The following is a 16,520-nucleotide window of genomic DNA, read 5'->3' as shown; positions in this document are numbered from 1 at the left end:
TCAGCTACACAACTTTAATATTAAACATGAAAAAATGTTTGAGAACTGAACACGTGTATAAAAAATAATAATTTCCTAAATATGTTTTATTATTCATGGGAATAACTTGGTTTTTTGTAACTTTGTCTGGAGGTCAAATTTCAGTCAAGTATCTTGGATTCTGATTTATGTCTGAAGCAACTAAATATTAATGTGCAACAAAAATACTAATAAAAATAATAAATATTGGGAACCGATGCTCAACACTCAGAGAGCTGAAGTTATACTAATGTCTAAAGTGTGTTAAATGTTGTGGTTTTGAGTTTAGCTTGAAGTGTTAATTTAAGGTGCCATTTCTTCAGTCTTGTCAGCATTAAAACGTGTGAGAATGTGCAGCAAACTGTCACCAGGAAGCACCTGACATCTGCTCATGTTTAGCATCAGGAGGCCACGCTGAGTCATGAAGAGCTGCAAGCTGGCAGAGGAAAGTAGAGGTGATGTGAACACTCCTGATGATCTGTTAAGCTTTTTTTTTTTTTTAAACAAATGGGTTTTAAGATCATTTTGCAGTATTACACGTCGATACCAATCATTCAAACTATTTCATCTCTCCCTTTTCAGCCGTTCTCGTTCAATCATGGGATGTGGTGAAGATTAGCGCTTCAGCGGCTGTTAAACGTTCTCTTAGTTTTAAACCACGTGGTGGTGACCGCTGTGGTGTTACTGCCTTCTTTCATAGTCCACTTTCTATAACCTTAGTCATATTAAAACATTATTAGCAATCAAGCCACTGACTCCTAACACTCATTCTACTCACTGCTCACATCATATGAGAACTCTTGATTTAAAAATAAATAATTATTATGATAAACTGCTGAAAGATTAACGATTGAGAATGAATGGTGCAACTGTTTCACAGCTCTAAAAGTTTTTACAAAGCTTAAAATTATAGTGTGCAGTTATTAACATTCTTTTATTACGCACACACAGAGACAGAGAGAGAGAGACTGAAACAGACAAGCAGAAAAGACTGTCCTGGTGTCGCAGGCTGAACAGTCCCCCCTGAAAACCAGTCCACCCTGGTTTCACTGCGCATGCATCATTAGCAGTTCACAGATTGTCACCTCATTCCTGCTTGAAACGGCTTTGTTTCTGCTTAAAACTGACCCTAAAGCTGGGTTTACACTGTGCGAGTTTTGGCCCTTTTTCATCCAATTTTTCCACTCGTGCGAGAATTTTTTGGATCACGCTGAGTTTCAGCTTAATTGCATGTCCTGCGTCGTGTAGTATACATGGAGTAACAAGCTGGGTTTAACCTCTCATGACCACCTCCTTATTGTCAATCGTATGGTTGGATGAAAATCAAACTTGTTTGATATTCTGGTCGGCCGTCGTGAGGGTATCCTGCTGCTGAAGCGCTACAAGCGCCCAGCCTTTTGCACTGTACCTGTGCAAACACTGATGCGGAAATGGAGAGAGCATAAACAGTGATCATCTCTTTGGGAGAGCAGCTTCTGTTTCTTCCCCCCCTTTCTTCAACTCATGTAAGTAAAAGTAAGTCCCTTCGGCTGCTCCCTTGTTTGCACTCGGGGTCGCCACAGCAAATCCAAGGTGGATCTGCATGTTGAACTGGCACAGGTTTTCTGCCGAATGCCCTTCCTGACGCAACTCCACATTACATGGAGAAATGTGGCAGAGGTGGGATTTGAACCTTGAACCTTCTGCACTGAAACCAAGTGCATTAACCACTTGGCCACCACCCCTGCACCCCTTTCTTCAACTCATGTAAAGTCTTGTATTTTTTTATTTTATTTATTTTTTTTAACTTTGATGTCTCCCATCGAGAGTTTTTGTACAAATAAATGTAGATAAAGTTTAAAAAAAAAAAAAGGTTCTATTTACATTTTGCTTCTGGAACCACGAGTCTGACGTGTGGTTTTTGAACGTACAGTAGTGTTCAGAATAATAGTAGTGCTATGTGACTAAAAAGATTAATCCAGGTTTTGAGTATATTTCTTATTGTTACATGGGAAACAAGGTACCAGTAGATTCAGTAGATTCTCACAAATCCAACAAGACCAAGCATTCATGATATTCACACTCTTAAGGCTATGAAATTGGGCTATTAGTAAAAAAAAGTAGAAAAGGGGGTGTTCACAATAATAGTAGTTTGGCATTCAGTCAGTGAGTTCGTCAATTTTCTGGAACAAACAGGTGTGAATCAGGTGTCCCCTATTTAAGGATGAAGCCAGCACCTGATGAACATGCTTTTCTCTTTGAAAGCCTGAGGAAAATGGGACGTTCAAGACATTGTTCAGAAGAACAGCTTAGTTTGATTAAAAAGCTGATTGAAGAGGGGAAAACTTATACGCAGGGGCGGACCGTTCGGTCTGCGACACCCGTGTCACATACTGAGATTAATCAATCAATCAATCAATTTTATTTATATAGCGCCAAAGCACAACAAACAGTTGCCCCAAGGCGCTTTATATTGTAAGGCAAGGCCATACAATAATTACGTAAAAATGACCCGTACCAGATTTGTATATTTGCTATCTGCGCATGTGTGAAAAACAGGAAGTCTGTTCTGTACTGTGCAACAAACAGGAAGCGCAAAATAGACTCTGTCAGGGTGTAATTTCATGGGTACATTCAGCTTTTGTTTCCAATATACCAAAATTGACATGTGCTTAGCTTTAGGATTAAGAACAATATGGTTTGACCAAAACCAGAGCTTCAATTTATGGAGAAAAATAACTCACCTGTTCATTTGAGTCAAACCCTGTCCAGACAGAGTACTGCTGAATGAGTCCAGGGAGGCAATATCATTAAGAGGTAAGATAAGAATTTATTCACATTAAACCCGAGTTTGGTCTCCACACAAAGAGTAAACGCAATACAGAACAAATTTTCCGTTTTTCACATGTGTAGATAGTGAATAAACAAATCTGGTACTGGGGTAATCTCAGTATTTGACACCGGCAGGGATTCAAACCTGGAGAAAACTGCAAACCACATTCTGTTGCACATGGTACCCTAAATCCCCTCAGCCCCCAGCATCCTATTAACTCATTCTTCAACTGTATGATTACTTACGAGATATATTGTTGGTGATATTACAGGCTATTTACCGTGCCCTGCAACCACAGTAAACTAACTGACATTCTGACTTTTGTCGAATGGTGCAGGAGGATTTGGCTGCTCTGAACACTGCCAAGTGGCAGCTACTTTGGAAAAAATCAGATAAATTGCACTGTTATGGTAAATTAGTTAGGCTAGTACTTCATTTACTGTTATTTAATGTATAGACATTTCAAAGAGGGTAAAACAAAGTTTGTACAGAATACAACATCTACAGTATGTACAGAGTATGTGTGAGACGCCATGATGTAAGTGGCAGGGAATCAGATTTTTGGACCAAAGGCTCTGGGTTTGAGCCCAAGTCTCATTAAGCATTTTCTTGTTTCCTACTTCAAGTATAAAATGTATATATGACAATCATCACAACCATACATAATAACTAATATTTTCCAGAGAAAGTGTTTAAGATCCCCACTTGTAACTTTGGCCATACATACAGACAGAAAACAAAAGTGAAGGTACAAACCCTCCTAATCATGTGATCTAAACTGACCAATCAGAAGTGCTATGTATAAATAGAATCAGTGGTGGGCACAGTTCAGCTAATCCGATAGCGGATAATTATCGAAGCTAATGTTTTTTCTATTGGATTAACTTTTCAGATAAGTTTTAAAACCATCCTCGGACCAATTATCTTCTGATAACTTTCAGTCCTATAAAATTTTTTTTGCTGGTAAAGTTTAAGTCAAAAACATTTGTAAACCCTAAAATCTAACATTTTAGTCTGTTTTTTTTTTTGTTGTTGTTGTCTTTTTAGCAGACTGGCTGCCTGTCGCTTGCTGATGACATCATCATTAAGCGCAAAACGTGATTGGCCGTTCGACGCAGGGAGCAATGTGGGTAGTGTAGTTCAGGTTCACGTTGGAAGTTACCGTGACTCGTCCACTCGACACAAAAACAAAACAGACTACTTTTAACATTATTTTATTTCTTTGTGGCTGGAATTTAATCACCAAGGTGTAGGAGAGGAGCTCTCATGGCGCAGCTGTGTGCACAGAGGGACTTTTCTTCACGTTTAGACACTGTTTTGGATTAAACAAAAGGACGCTTTATGTGGATTACTTATTCAGATGAATCCCACTGAAACTAACAGGTAAGAATTTATATTTACTACGTGTATTTTATTCTGCCAATCAATGCATTAATGGATGTATTTCGGTTGTTTAAGCCGCAGGGTTCAAAGCGTGTGAAAAAAGCAGCAGCTTTTTAGTTTGTAAATGACGGTGTATCTAATACCGAGATAAACTGTGATTTCTAATATTGTGTTTTACTGCTTTTGAAAGATGATGACAGTGTTTGGGGTTTTATTTTTTATTTATTCATTTTTCGTGTGTCTTTGTGTTTGTGATCCTTGAATTTACCCAGCAGCCCCTGCAGCACTTAAAGTGAAGCTGATTTATCAGAAGCCAACAGTGTAATCTGATGTAGCCACGTCCAAATCAATACTAATGGTTATCTGTTATCTGTAATAAAGATACATTTTTTAGCAGTTTATCGTCATAAAAGATAACTTTTCAAGTTATCTGATTAATGGTTATCGAAGCTAACTTTCTGGTTAGCTGTGCCCACCACTGAATAGAATTGTGTATCATCAATACAGGTATGTTTGGACAACCCATGACATTGTGTAAAAGTGGTGCTGCTGCTGTGGTACATCACATGACCTGATCGATTGATTAGGGTGATCACGCCTGATTAATGCACTGTTTAAACATTTAAAGCACCGTTACTGTCGGTGATCACCACACCGACAGATCACACGGATAGATCACACAGCACAACTGAACATGGCTGACTGGCGCTTTAAAAGATTAAATCATCACAGCGTTTCATTATTCAGGTCTGTGATGACCTGATCAGCGGACCTGATTATTCACTGATCAGGAAGCAGCCAGCGCTTTCAACATGTAAAGAGACAGCCCTCCCTTCATTCACGCCAGCGTTTCCCATAGCCAGTCCACTCATCAGCATTCTGTATACAATGAAACTGGTCCACCAAGATAAAAAAATGAAAATAAAAAATAAAATAACATTAAATTACTCTTTTTCTGATGCGCACCACACTGTGCAGTACCGACTACAACTACTGGGTGTAAATGGGGCTGTCGGCAGATGCTGGATAATTGTCAAGGTGTGACAGCTGCATTAATTTATTAGACGTACAACAGCGTGTGCCAGTGTTTTTAATACGGCAGGCATACGCAGGCTAAATCATTAAGGTGTGACAGGGCCTTGAGATAGATGATGACTGGAGCGCAGTTTTAAGCAGAAACAAGGCGATAATTGGTAAATCCCTGCTGACACTCTGAAATGATGCGTGTGCAGTGAAGGCGGGGCGGACCGATCAGAAGGGGGGACCGTTCTGACTGCGACACCGGAAATCAAGTCACCCTATCCAGCAAGATCTCAGAGAGCTGGCTTTCACTGCGAGATGTATATTACAATTGTACTATAAACATATATGTTATTGTTACAATGGGTGCTCTCCGGAGCTGTTAAACAGCTAAGGAATTAGTTCCTTTTTTCTTTAACTACGGTTGGATGCTCTTCAGTCTGACAGTAACTTAAAAAACAGCCTTATGACATCACAAAAAGCCACACATTTAAAGCTCAGTGTGAGCTTTTATGATATCACAGAGGCCTAGAGATCCAAGTTGATGAGATAACCGACATTTAGTTTGTTCAAAGTCAGAGTCAGTCAAGTTAATCACGCAGGACGAAGAGCAGGTTGTCTAACACATTACAACTCGGTTAGCTTTACAGGCTAATGCTTAAAATAAAGATGACTGCTTTGTAAACTTCATATCCTGTGAAGTTGGTCTGTTTGACATCACTGTTTTGCTATTTCAGCAGCATTAGCCGGCAGTGCTAACAGAAGCTAGCTGGCTGTAGACCGACACTCACCGAGCTCCGGACCAGCATGACGTCGGTGGCCTCGGCTTTCTCCCGGTTTGTTTCACATTTTGCCGGAACGATTTTCACACGAAGCTCACAACGCGGCACCTCGACCCAACACGGCTCCGACTCTTCCAGGATGTCTGCTCCGAGCTGGCTCGCTAACGGAAAGGGGGCGGTGGGCTCGTCTCCTTCGAACCAAAATTCCTCCGCTCTGATTAGTTTGTACTCATGTTTTTATTATCAGCTTAAACTAGATAGGCGGTACTGTCATTTCATGAAACGAAACTATTTTTTAAGAAACGGCAAACACCGCCCCTACAGGCTGTCTTATACAACAAAACGAACAGACACGCATTTTTTTTTTCTCTCAAAAAATACGAGCTGCTTTCAGGTCGGTTCTGACGTCACCACACTACCAGTTACTCTGACTCTGAATCGGCCAATCCTGTGACCGCCCACTTTTTGCAGAACTGAAACAGCATCCTGCTGCTGTGTGACGTTGTTTAGCTTAGCTGCTCGCTAGCAGCCGTACAGTGGTGACATTTCAATGTATTAATACATAACAGAAGTGGGACATTGTTCGTGTTTCTGTTCTTCTGCCGTCACGACTCCGACAAAAGCAGGTGAACACACGCACACAGTCTCAGTATTTGGCAGCAAACCGCGCCGCCAGGAGTCTGTCTGGATCACTATTTGGCAAGAGACAGGAAGGCGGAATCCAACAGTGAAGTAGTTTTTGGTGAAGAGATTAAAATAAAAGTCTGTTCGACCTTAATTTTTTTTTTTAAAGTTTAACGATGTTTGGGTGGAAAAAGCCCGACTGTTAGGATTAAACAACAAAACAGCGTAGATCAGGATTTTCAGAGAAAACGGGAAAAAAACGGTCGCAAACGGTCACAAATAAGACTGACAAAGTAGTCATTCTGCCACGAAAAAGTAATTTATTTCACATTGAAATGATTTAATTTGACTAGTTTAATATTTTTAAAAATGTTTTGCTGCCTTTCTCTCGTATATCTTCAATAAAATGAATGTCTTGGAGGTTTTTGCTGTCCAGATAAGAGTTTAATGCAGGGGTGGATCCAGAAATGTTTTAAATGGGGGAGGGGGGGGGGTCTGATTAATGGCAATTGAGGACTCTGCTCACTCATGGAATAACAGTGTAATATTGTCACTGATATTTAAACAAAAAAATATACTAGTACTAATCAACTTTCCATTGTGAACACTAAAATAAAAACAGTCAACAGTCATATTTTTATTGTATACCATATCTTACATTACTCTCTACAAGACAATAATATAGAATGTGAAGCTGCTAGTCATTACAACTACAGGACTGCAAAACCTCATGGATTTTGGTAAAAAATTTGTTTCCATGTTCCCTTTATTTTGTCATATAAAACAGGGGTAGAGGTCACAGACCAGTTATTTTTGCCTGATAGGGAATAACACTATTCCCTTCTGTCTGATCATTTCTTAATAACATTTACATTTACTTTAATGGACTACCCAGCAGTGGGGAATAACATTTCATTACAGTAGAAGTCTTTCAGAAAGCGCTGTAACTAGGTTTAAGGATATGATTCCTTCTTTATGTTCTCCAATGCCATATACCAACACAGGGCAGAGTAGCTACCTAAACTCTGTGAGTGAGATAGATTATCTCGTCAATAGTTTTATATCCTCATTGAGGACAACTTTGGATGCTGTAGCTCCTCTGAAAAAGAGGGCCTTAAATCAGAAGTGCCTGACTCCATGGTATAACTCACAAACTCGCAGCTTAAAGCAGATAACCCGTAAGTTGGAGAGGAAATGGCGTCTCACTAATTTAGAAGATCTTCACTTAGCCTGGAAAAAGAGTCTGTTGCTCTATAAAAAAGCCCTCCTTAAAGCTAGGACATCTTACTACTCATCACCAATTGAAGAAAATAAGAACAACCCCAGGTTTCTTTTCAGCACTGTAGCCAGGCTGACAAAGAGTCAGAGCTCTATTGAGCTGAGTATTCCATTAACTTTAACTAGTGATGACTTCATGACTTTCTTTGCTAATAAAATTTTAACTATTAGAGAAAAATTACTCATAACCATCCCAAAGACATATCATTCTCTTTGGCTGCTTTCAGTGATGCCGGTATTTGGTTAGACTCTTTCTCTCCGATTGTTCTGTCTGAGTTATTAGTTGGCTATGTACCACAGGCTTTTAAGGTGGCAGTAATTAAACCAATACTTAAAAAGCCATCACTTGACCCAGCTATCTTAGCTAATTATAGGCCAATCTCCAACCTTCCTTTTCTCTCAAAAATTCTTGAAAGGGTAGTTGTAAAACAGCTAACTGATCATCTGCAGAGGAATGGTCTATTTGAAGAGTTTCAGTCAGGGTTTAGAATTCATCATAGTACAGAAACAGCATTAGTGAAGGTTACAAATGATCATCTTATGGCCTCAGACAGTGGACTCATCTCTGTGCTTGTTCTGTTAGACCTCAGTGCTGCTTTTGATACTGTTGACCATAAAATTTTATTAGAGAGATTAGAGCATGCCATAGGTATTAAAGGCACTGCGCTGCAGTGGTTTGAATCATATTTATCTAATAGATTACAATTTGTTCATGTAAATGGGGAATCTTCTTCACAGACTAAGGTTAATTATGTTGTTCCACAAGGTTCTGTGCTAGGACCAATTTTATTCACTTTATACATGCTTCCCTTAGGCAGTATTATTAGACAGCATTGCTTAAATTTTCATTGTTACGCAGATGATACCCAGCTTTATCTATCCATGAAGCCAGAGGACACACACCAATTAGCTAAACTGCAGGATTGTCTTACAGACATAAAGACATGGATGACCTCTAATTTCCTGCTTTTAAACTCAGATAAAACTGAAGTTATTGTACTTGGCCCCACAAATCTTAGAAACATGGTGTCTAACCAGATCCTTACTCTGGATGGCATTACCCTGACCTCTAGTAATACTGTGAGAAATCTTGGAGTCATTTTTGATCAGGATATATCATTCAATGCGCATATTAAACAAATATGTAGGACTGCTTTTTTGCATTTGCGCAATATCTCTAAAATTAGAAAGGTCTTGTCTCAGAGTGATGCTGAAAAACGAATTCATGCATTTATTTCCTCTAGGCTGGACTATTGTAATTCATTATTATCAGGTTGTCCTAAAAGTTCCCTGAAAAGCCTTCAGTTAATTCAAAATGCTGCAGCTAGAGTACTGACAGGGACTAGAAGGAGAGAGCATATCTCACCCATATTGGCCTCTCTTCAATGGCTTCCTGTTAATTCTAGAATAGAATTTAAAATTCTTCTTCTTACTTATAAGGTTTTGAATAATCAGGTCCCATCTTATCTTAAGGACCTCATAGTACCATATCACCCCAATAGAGCGCTTCGCTCTCAGACTGCAGTCTTACTTGTAGTTCCTAGGGTTTGTAAGAGTAGAATGGGAGGCAGAGCCTTCAGCTTTCAGGCTCCTCTCCTCTGGAACCAGCTCCCAATTCAGATCAGGGAGACAGACACCCTCTCTACTTTTAAGATTAGGCTTAAAACTTTCCTTTTTGCTAAAGCTTATAGTTAGGGCTGGATCAGGTGACCCTGAACCATCCCTTAGTTATGCTGCTATAGACTTAGACTGCTGGGGGGTTCCCATGATGCACTGAGTGTTTCTTTCTCTTTTTGCTCTGTATGCACCACTCTGCATTTAATCATTAGTGATTGATCTCTGCTCCCCTCCACAGCATGTCTTTTTCCTGGTTCTCTCCCTCAGCCCCAACCAGTCCCAGCAGAAGACTGCCCCTCCCTGAGCCTGGTTCTGCTGGAGGTTTCTTCCTGTTAAAAGGGAGTTTTTCCTTCCCACTGTCGCCAAGTGCTTGCTCACAGGGGGTCGTTTTGACTGTTGGGGTTTTTCCGTAATTATTGTATGGCTTTTGCCTTACAATATAAAGCGCCTTGGGGCAACTGTTTGTTGTGGTTTGGCGCTATATAAATAAAATTGATTTTTTTTTTTTGTTTTGTTATACACATACAAGACTTGGGGCAAACAGGAGCTCCAATGAAATTCCGAGACACAGACAAGGTGCACAACAAATCATGAAGTGTTCCATTAAAGCGCTCACATTGGCCATTCTCTGATGGATGGTATAGCGTAGTGCAAACTCTTCTATACCGTAAAACCTGCACAACTGCTGAATAAGCACACTTTCAAAGCTCCTGCCCCTGGTCTGAATCTGTCTGTGCTGGAACACCGAACCTTGAGAACCACTCTGCAACCAAAACGTGAGCTACCGTGGCCACCCGTTGTTCATGAGTGGGGACAGGCCACATGTATTTACTGAAGACGTCTGTCATTACCAAAATATCTTAGAATAGAATAGAATAGAACTTTATTGTTATTGTGTACACCATGAAACTTTGTTTTAGCAGCATCTCTTCAGCACATCATAAAAACAATATATCATAAAAGAGCAACATATCACATCCAATCTTCTGCTCCACCATGGCTAGGCTCTAAAACTGTAAAATCAATAGCAAGGATCTCATTAGGGCGGGATACCAAAAGGTCTCCTATAGGGCCATGCACCACCGGTTGGCTCACCTTGGCCACCTGGCACCTCTCACATGCCTAGTACCAATCTACCACCTCAGCAGACATCCCTGGCCAATAACACTGCTGATGTAATGAGCTCTAAGGTCCTCTCGACCCCTTGTTGACCATGCCTCTGATGAACTTCAGTCAACACATCGGTTTTTAAAGGCACAGGCGACAGCAAGTGCAACACTGCGCCAGCTCCATCCGGCCTGATCACTTGACTGTACAAAACACTGTCCCTCTCAACCAACCGGTCCCACTGACCCTCTGCAATGCCTTCCTGTTTTTGGATGTGGAGCCCGTGTACCACACACCCAGACAGTGACATACTGCTTGGGTGAGGAGTGTGGTCCCTGTTACAATGGGTGGACCTGTTCTGGCAACCTGTTCCTATTGGCTGCACGATTGAAGGTGCGGTCCACCCGTATCTGTACGCTCAGCACGTGATCTGGACAAAAAATAGGACCTTGCTTCCCATGCAGATAAGAGATGTGATTGTGTCTTCCTATAGAGCCCACACAGATACAAGACCTCAGTAAGGGTGCAGTGACCCAGTGGAGAAATACTGGTGGTTACAAACAGATATGAGCCATGTGCACACCGTTCCTGGGAACCCTAAGATTAAGATATGAAACTTATAGTTAATAGCAAAAACATGTTTAAGGTTATCAATAACAATAGCAAGTTTTTTTTTTCTTTCTCTTTCTGTGTTATGTCAAACATCTGGTCCATCCCACATGGGATTACAAGACACAAAACCTGCGTCTGCCAGTAATCCAAAAATAAAAACGTATTGCCACATTATAATGTATTAGCCTGCCAAAAATGAAGAGGAAAACATTTAATAGAGATTTCAAATGAGAAGAACCGTTAAAAACCTGCAGTTTATCTTGATAAAGAGCTTTTTTACCCTCATCTCCCAGGTTTTCTATAAAAAATAATCTGAGCTAATATAAATATTTCACAAGAAACAGCCAACTGGATTTTTGTGAAACATCCATGTCTACAAAGTTGAAAGTTTTTATATTTTTGAGCAATATGTAGAGTGATCGGAAATCGATACCTAAGAAGAGCTACTGTGCAGATGGATTTATTAAAATTAGAGAAGAGATGTGAATTACAAGTGTAAATGATGCACATTGATTTTTTTAATGTTGAAGCTCCCAGTGATGGGATGATGATACCTCAAGGAGTGTATTGACACACTACACAAACTGTGTCGACACTGTATTGACAGTGTTGGTCGCTCAATAGTGACCCCTGCAGTAGTTATAAAATCATTGCAGGTAAATAAAATGAAAATATGATGGAAAAGCTTACGTGCTACAAACGCAACATCAGCCTGTGAAATAGTTAATTGCCAGTCCTCTATTTAAAATATGATCTCATCATTGCATAATTTCATGTGCTCAATTTGTGTGTCGAGTTAAGCTGTTCATGAGAAGAGTTTAAAATTTGCTTAAAACCTTTTTTGTGTAAATGCTAAACTGAGTTGGTTTGTAAAATATAGCACATTTGTCTGTATTAAAATTCAGAGTTAAAATTTGTAACTTATGTATGGAAATTTGTTAACTTAAGTGTTAAAGCATACGAAATAAAAGAGTAAAAATAGATTCATTTATGCATTTTTATTGAGGAACAAAGGTTTCTGAAGTGTCTTTTCTCCAAGGCGATTTCTCCTCTTACACACCAGTTCCCCTGCCTTAGAAAAAACTCTTTCACACGGTACAGATGAAGATGGTGAACATAACAATTTCAGTGCAAATTGATAAAGGTGTGGATATGTTTTCTGGTTATCTTATTTGCCGTCAAAAGATCAAAATTATTCCAGACTGGGGAAACGTCTTTGAACGATCCATGAAGTCAGTGGAGGTGAGGGCAAGCAAAAATCCAACAGCAAAACTCCATCCAACAAATACGCAACATGTCGATAGAGTTTGTTTCCTTATAAACACAATTTGGCACGGCGCAGCCGAACGACACAGTTCCTTTATCGGTCACGTGATTTTTTTCTTAAAGCGATATACGCGCACCAATATGGGGTTTCACTCTTGTGTGCTTGGCACAGTGTTGATGCACCAGTGTTGTTCATCCCATCACTAGAAGCTCCATGGCAACAGAAAAAAAGAGTCAAATCAGTGGGGCAATTCCAGCATAAAGTAAACATGGCAGGAGAATTATCAAAATGTAAATATCACATCAAATACCACTTGGTTATGTCCTTAGGGTACCCAAGTACGAGAAACACAAGGATTTCCAGTTCAGCCAACCTTAGGTTTTTGGCTGCACATCTAATTTTTGCCCCAACAAAACAGCAAGTTTCAAGCCCAAAACACAGTTTTTCTTCCTCATTGTATTACACAAGTCCTGAGCTTAATACAGAATTTATAACTATTTTCTCTTAATATTCTTATTAGAGTATTGAGAACAACATATTAATTTCAAAAGTAAGCCTTGTGTTTTTTAGCCTGGGCGACGAAAATGAGGTAGTTCTTCTAGGTAATGTGAGTAACAAAAAATGATGAACTTTTCTCTAGTTTGACAGTGCTGGTAGATATGACAGCCAGATTCCTGCATTCATCTCTTCCACCCTAAATTACTATATTCATGAAACAAAACCAGAAAAATCCATCATAGCCTTTGGGCAGAAGTGCTTCAAAATCTGTAACGTGAGTAACACTGTAACGTGAGTAACGTGTAGTGTAACGTGAGTAACACTCACTTCATCACTGAACCACAAAGTTACTCATTCAGCCAACTAGTTATTGTTTTAACATATAGGTGGCAGCCAACTAGCTATTGTTTTAACTTTGAAACATAGGTGGCAGGTTGTTTTCCCACAATGCAATAGGTAATACATGTCATTTCCTGTATGGTGGGAGAAATTGAATCTGTGTCATGTCATAACAAATTTCAATCCAGCGACATCAAACAAACATAGTAGAGAAGCTTGAATCTTCGACTGGACTGGGTTGCTTGACGCGGGGACGTTTCACTTCAAATCGTAGAAGCTTCCTCAGCTAAAATTCTTGCTCTGGTAGTCAGACTTCTGTCTTGACTCTTGTAGAGAAGAACAAACACAAGCCACAAAAGCTGGAGTTTTAAACCTAACCAGACCCCTCCTACCAAGAGGCAGACTGTTATTGGCTAGTGACTAAACAATTGCTTTAATTAGCACCTATTGTGCTGTAGTTAGCACCCTCCTAATGACAGGGTAGCTGTTCCTCCTAACAATGGGACTGACTCCTCTCCTGATGACATGAATGACTCATTACCATGAACAAAAGACTGAAACGGCTTTGACCTGAGTACCCCATTGTAAACAGGGGACAAAGCGTGTCTCAGACCCCCTCCCCGGTTAAGGCTGGGTTTCAACTGTTTCATATAGAATGCCTCCTTCACCCCTCTCTCAAACCATTTCTTCTCTCTGGCTAAGATTTTAACTTCCTTGTCCTCAAACGTGTGGTTAGTGTCTTTAATGGTCCAGTCACACGGCACACGACGATTCCTGAACGAAGGGAAAAAGTAAAAAAACGTTACAATTCGTTGAGAAAAGGTGGAAAAAAGAGCTTTTATCACCGAACAGTCTGCGAAGCAAGAGCGCAAAAGGGACGAAAGAGGAACTTAAAAAAACCGAAGCTCACGATCTCAACAAAATGCACCTGGAGCCACTGCTGGAGCTGCTCCAGCACTCGGCGCTGGAACAGAGCTCATAGCGCCTGAGTCCTGGAGAAACTGCAAACAGAATCTGTGGAGATGTCGATGGACCACCTGCTCTGGTTCCTTGTCCAGAACAAAAGAGGGATCATCTCCACCATCATCAGAATCCACACTGTCTGTTGACACGATGCGTGCTCCGTCGTGCTCCAATTAAAAAAAAAAAAAAAGTGTTCCGTGGTCACTGCTGTATCACAGTATTATGTTCTAAGACATATATATTGATTTATAACAGAAAACTGTCAAAAGGGAGAATAAATATAAATATGTGTAAAGATGATTGAATATATCAGAGCAGTAAATTAATCAGTGCGTGTGAATGCGCGCATTGACACGTGCGGTTATTTCCACCAGCTGATCACTGATCCACAACGTTAATTCTTCCTTCAGAACAGATCTTTATATCATCATTTTGATTCATCTTCCTGTTGCCACATGTACAGAAGGACTGGATTGTCATTCCTACACTCATATTGTTATATTTAATACAAAATAATAAGCGCACGCAGGAGCTCCTGCTGCCGCTGATGCTGCATTCAAGTACCGTCAGAAATTACACAACTATTTTGTTGTTTCAAATTCAACAGTTGCTTGTGGCAAAATAATTAATTATATCCACACAAAAGATTAATTCTGTCCTATGTAATGTGCCTGAGCCCATTGAAGCTGCCCCCCCACACACACAGAGATAAAAAAAAATCCAAGCAAGCAGGCTGAGTTTGCCCTGTAATTTCCGACGGTACATGAACGCAGCAGCAGCCTCAGAGCTCACAAACCGGCTTCTGTGCTGTGTGAAAACGTTCAGCTGCTCCAACGAAGTCAAATTAAACAATGTTACAAAAACTACACAAACGATTAAAAAACGTTAAGAACGACAGCAAAACGAAGCACAGACTAACTGAGGTTTTTGTTGCCCTTCATTCAAATTTTTCAACAGTTTAAAAATCCTGACGAAGCGCCCGCTGCAGGAACAAAGCTGCGCGAAGGTTAAACGATGTCAACGACAGTCAACGAAAGTCCAGATTTCTTGTTTCGTCAGGGCTTCGTCACCCTTCGTTAAGTGCCGTGTGACTGGGCCATAAGGTGGAGATGAACTGCAGACTGAGGTCCACTGGTGCCCTCTCTGCAGTGCTGGTACAGCCTTTTGTGTAACAGCTGCTTATGCTCACCTATGTAGTGTTTGTTACAGTTTTCCTGACATCTGATAGAGTACACTACATTGCTCTGTTTGTAACTAGGGATCCTTTCTAGGGATAATTTCTGTCTCAAGGTGTTAACAGGTTTAAAGTAAACTGGGATTTTGTGCTGTCTGAAGATCCTCTGTAGTTTTTCCCCTACTCCTGCTAAATAAGAGAGTGGGGGAAAATCCCCAAATCCCTTTTCGATTGATGAAGACGTTGTGAAAGAGATACAAAGGGAGTATCAGGAACTCAGAAAGATACTCCACTGAACTTTCTTGTACAAGACTATTGACGTTGTATTTCCATGGTTGATGGACAAGATTGATCAATGATTGTGGGGTGGTGTTGGGGGGGAGGGCTAGTCAACAGTTTTCACAGAGTTACTAATTGCTTACTTGGCAGTCGTCACTTCAAAAACTTAAGGTTTTAATGCACTGCAGTGTTCTTGGTGAACATGTATCATAAGTAACGTAATGTGAGTAACACAACTTTTATTCTTTTAATGTCTATAAAGACAAATGTTAGTCTGTTCCAATTTGTATGTTCTTTTGAAGAGGTTATTAATAAAGGTTTAAACTATAATAGATCATTTTGCTCTGTCCTCTGTAGTTTAACAAAAAGGTGAAAGCAAACTTAAGTTTAAAAAAAAAGCCATGTGATTTTTATGTAACGTGAGTAACGGAGACAAAATGTGCCCAGCAAGGACAATGAAGAAAGATATTTCTGATGTTGTGCTATGTGGCTGTAGAGACTGGTGTTTAGTATTCACCATGAAAAAATACAAATGTTCAGTCCAGTCATAAAAGAGGGACACACCTTTATTCAAGCATCTGTTGTTTTAAATGTAACGTGATTAATGCTGGAATTGCCCAGTGGATAATATTTTTTTATAGAATAACGGGATGACTCAAAGAATATCAGCATTGTATGAGGCAAAAAAAAAAAAAAGACTGTAAAAGTTTAGGGCCCCTTTAAACGTAGTGCGAATATACACAATTC

General features: G+C 40.0%; 2 protein-coding genes across 2 annotated transcripts in view; one reads left to right on the top strand and one right to left on the bottom strand.

The window, feature by feature from the left end:
- LOC117511337 (hippocampus abundant transcript-like protein 1) overlaps positions 1-6,276 on the bottom strand; it is a 54,350-nt gene extending 48,074 nt beyond the window's left edge. Inside the window, exon 1 of the mRNA XM_034171364.1 lies at positions 6,025-6,276. Coding sequence (XP_034027255.1) covers positions 6,025-6,042 — 18 coding nt within the window. The 5' untranslated portion in view covers positions 6,043-6,276. The remainder of the gene's footprint in view (positions 1-6,024) is intronic.
- Positions 6,277-6,489: 213 nt separating this feature from the next.
- LOC117511335 (spindlin-1-like) overlaps positions 6,490-16,520 on the top strand; it is a 72,833-nt gene continuing 62,802 nt past the window's right edge. The window contains exon 1 of the mRNA XM_034171363.1: positions 6,490-6,641. The gene's annotated coding sequence lies outside the window, so the exon portion shown is untranslated. The remainder of the gene's footprint in view (positions 6,642-16,520) is intronic.

The sequence above is a fragment of the Thalassophryne amazonica genome, chromosome 5, assembly GCF_902500255.1.
Source record: "Thalassophryne amazonica chromosome 5, fThaAma1.1, whole genome shotgun sequence".
NCBI lineage: Eukaryota > Metazoa > Chordata > Actinopteri > Batrachoidiformes > Batrachoididae > Thalassophryne > Thalassophryne amazonica.
This window is presented reverse-complemented; position numbering and strand designations above follow the sequence as displayed.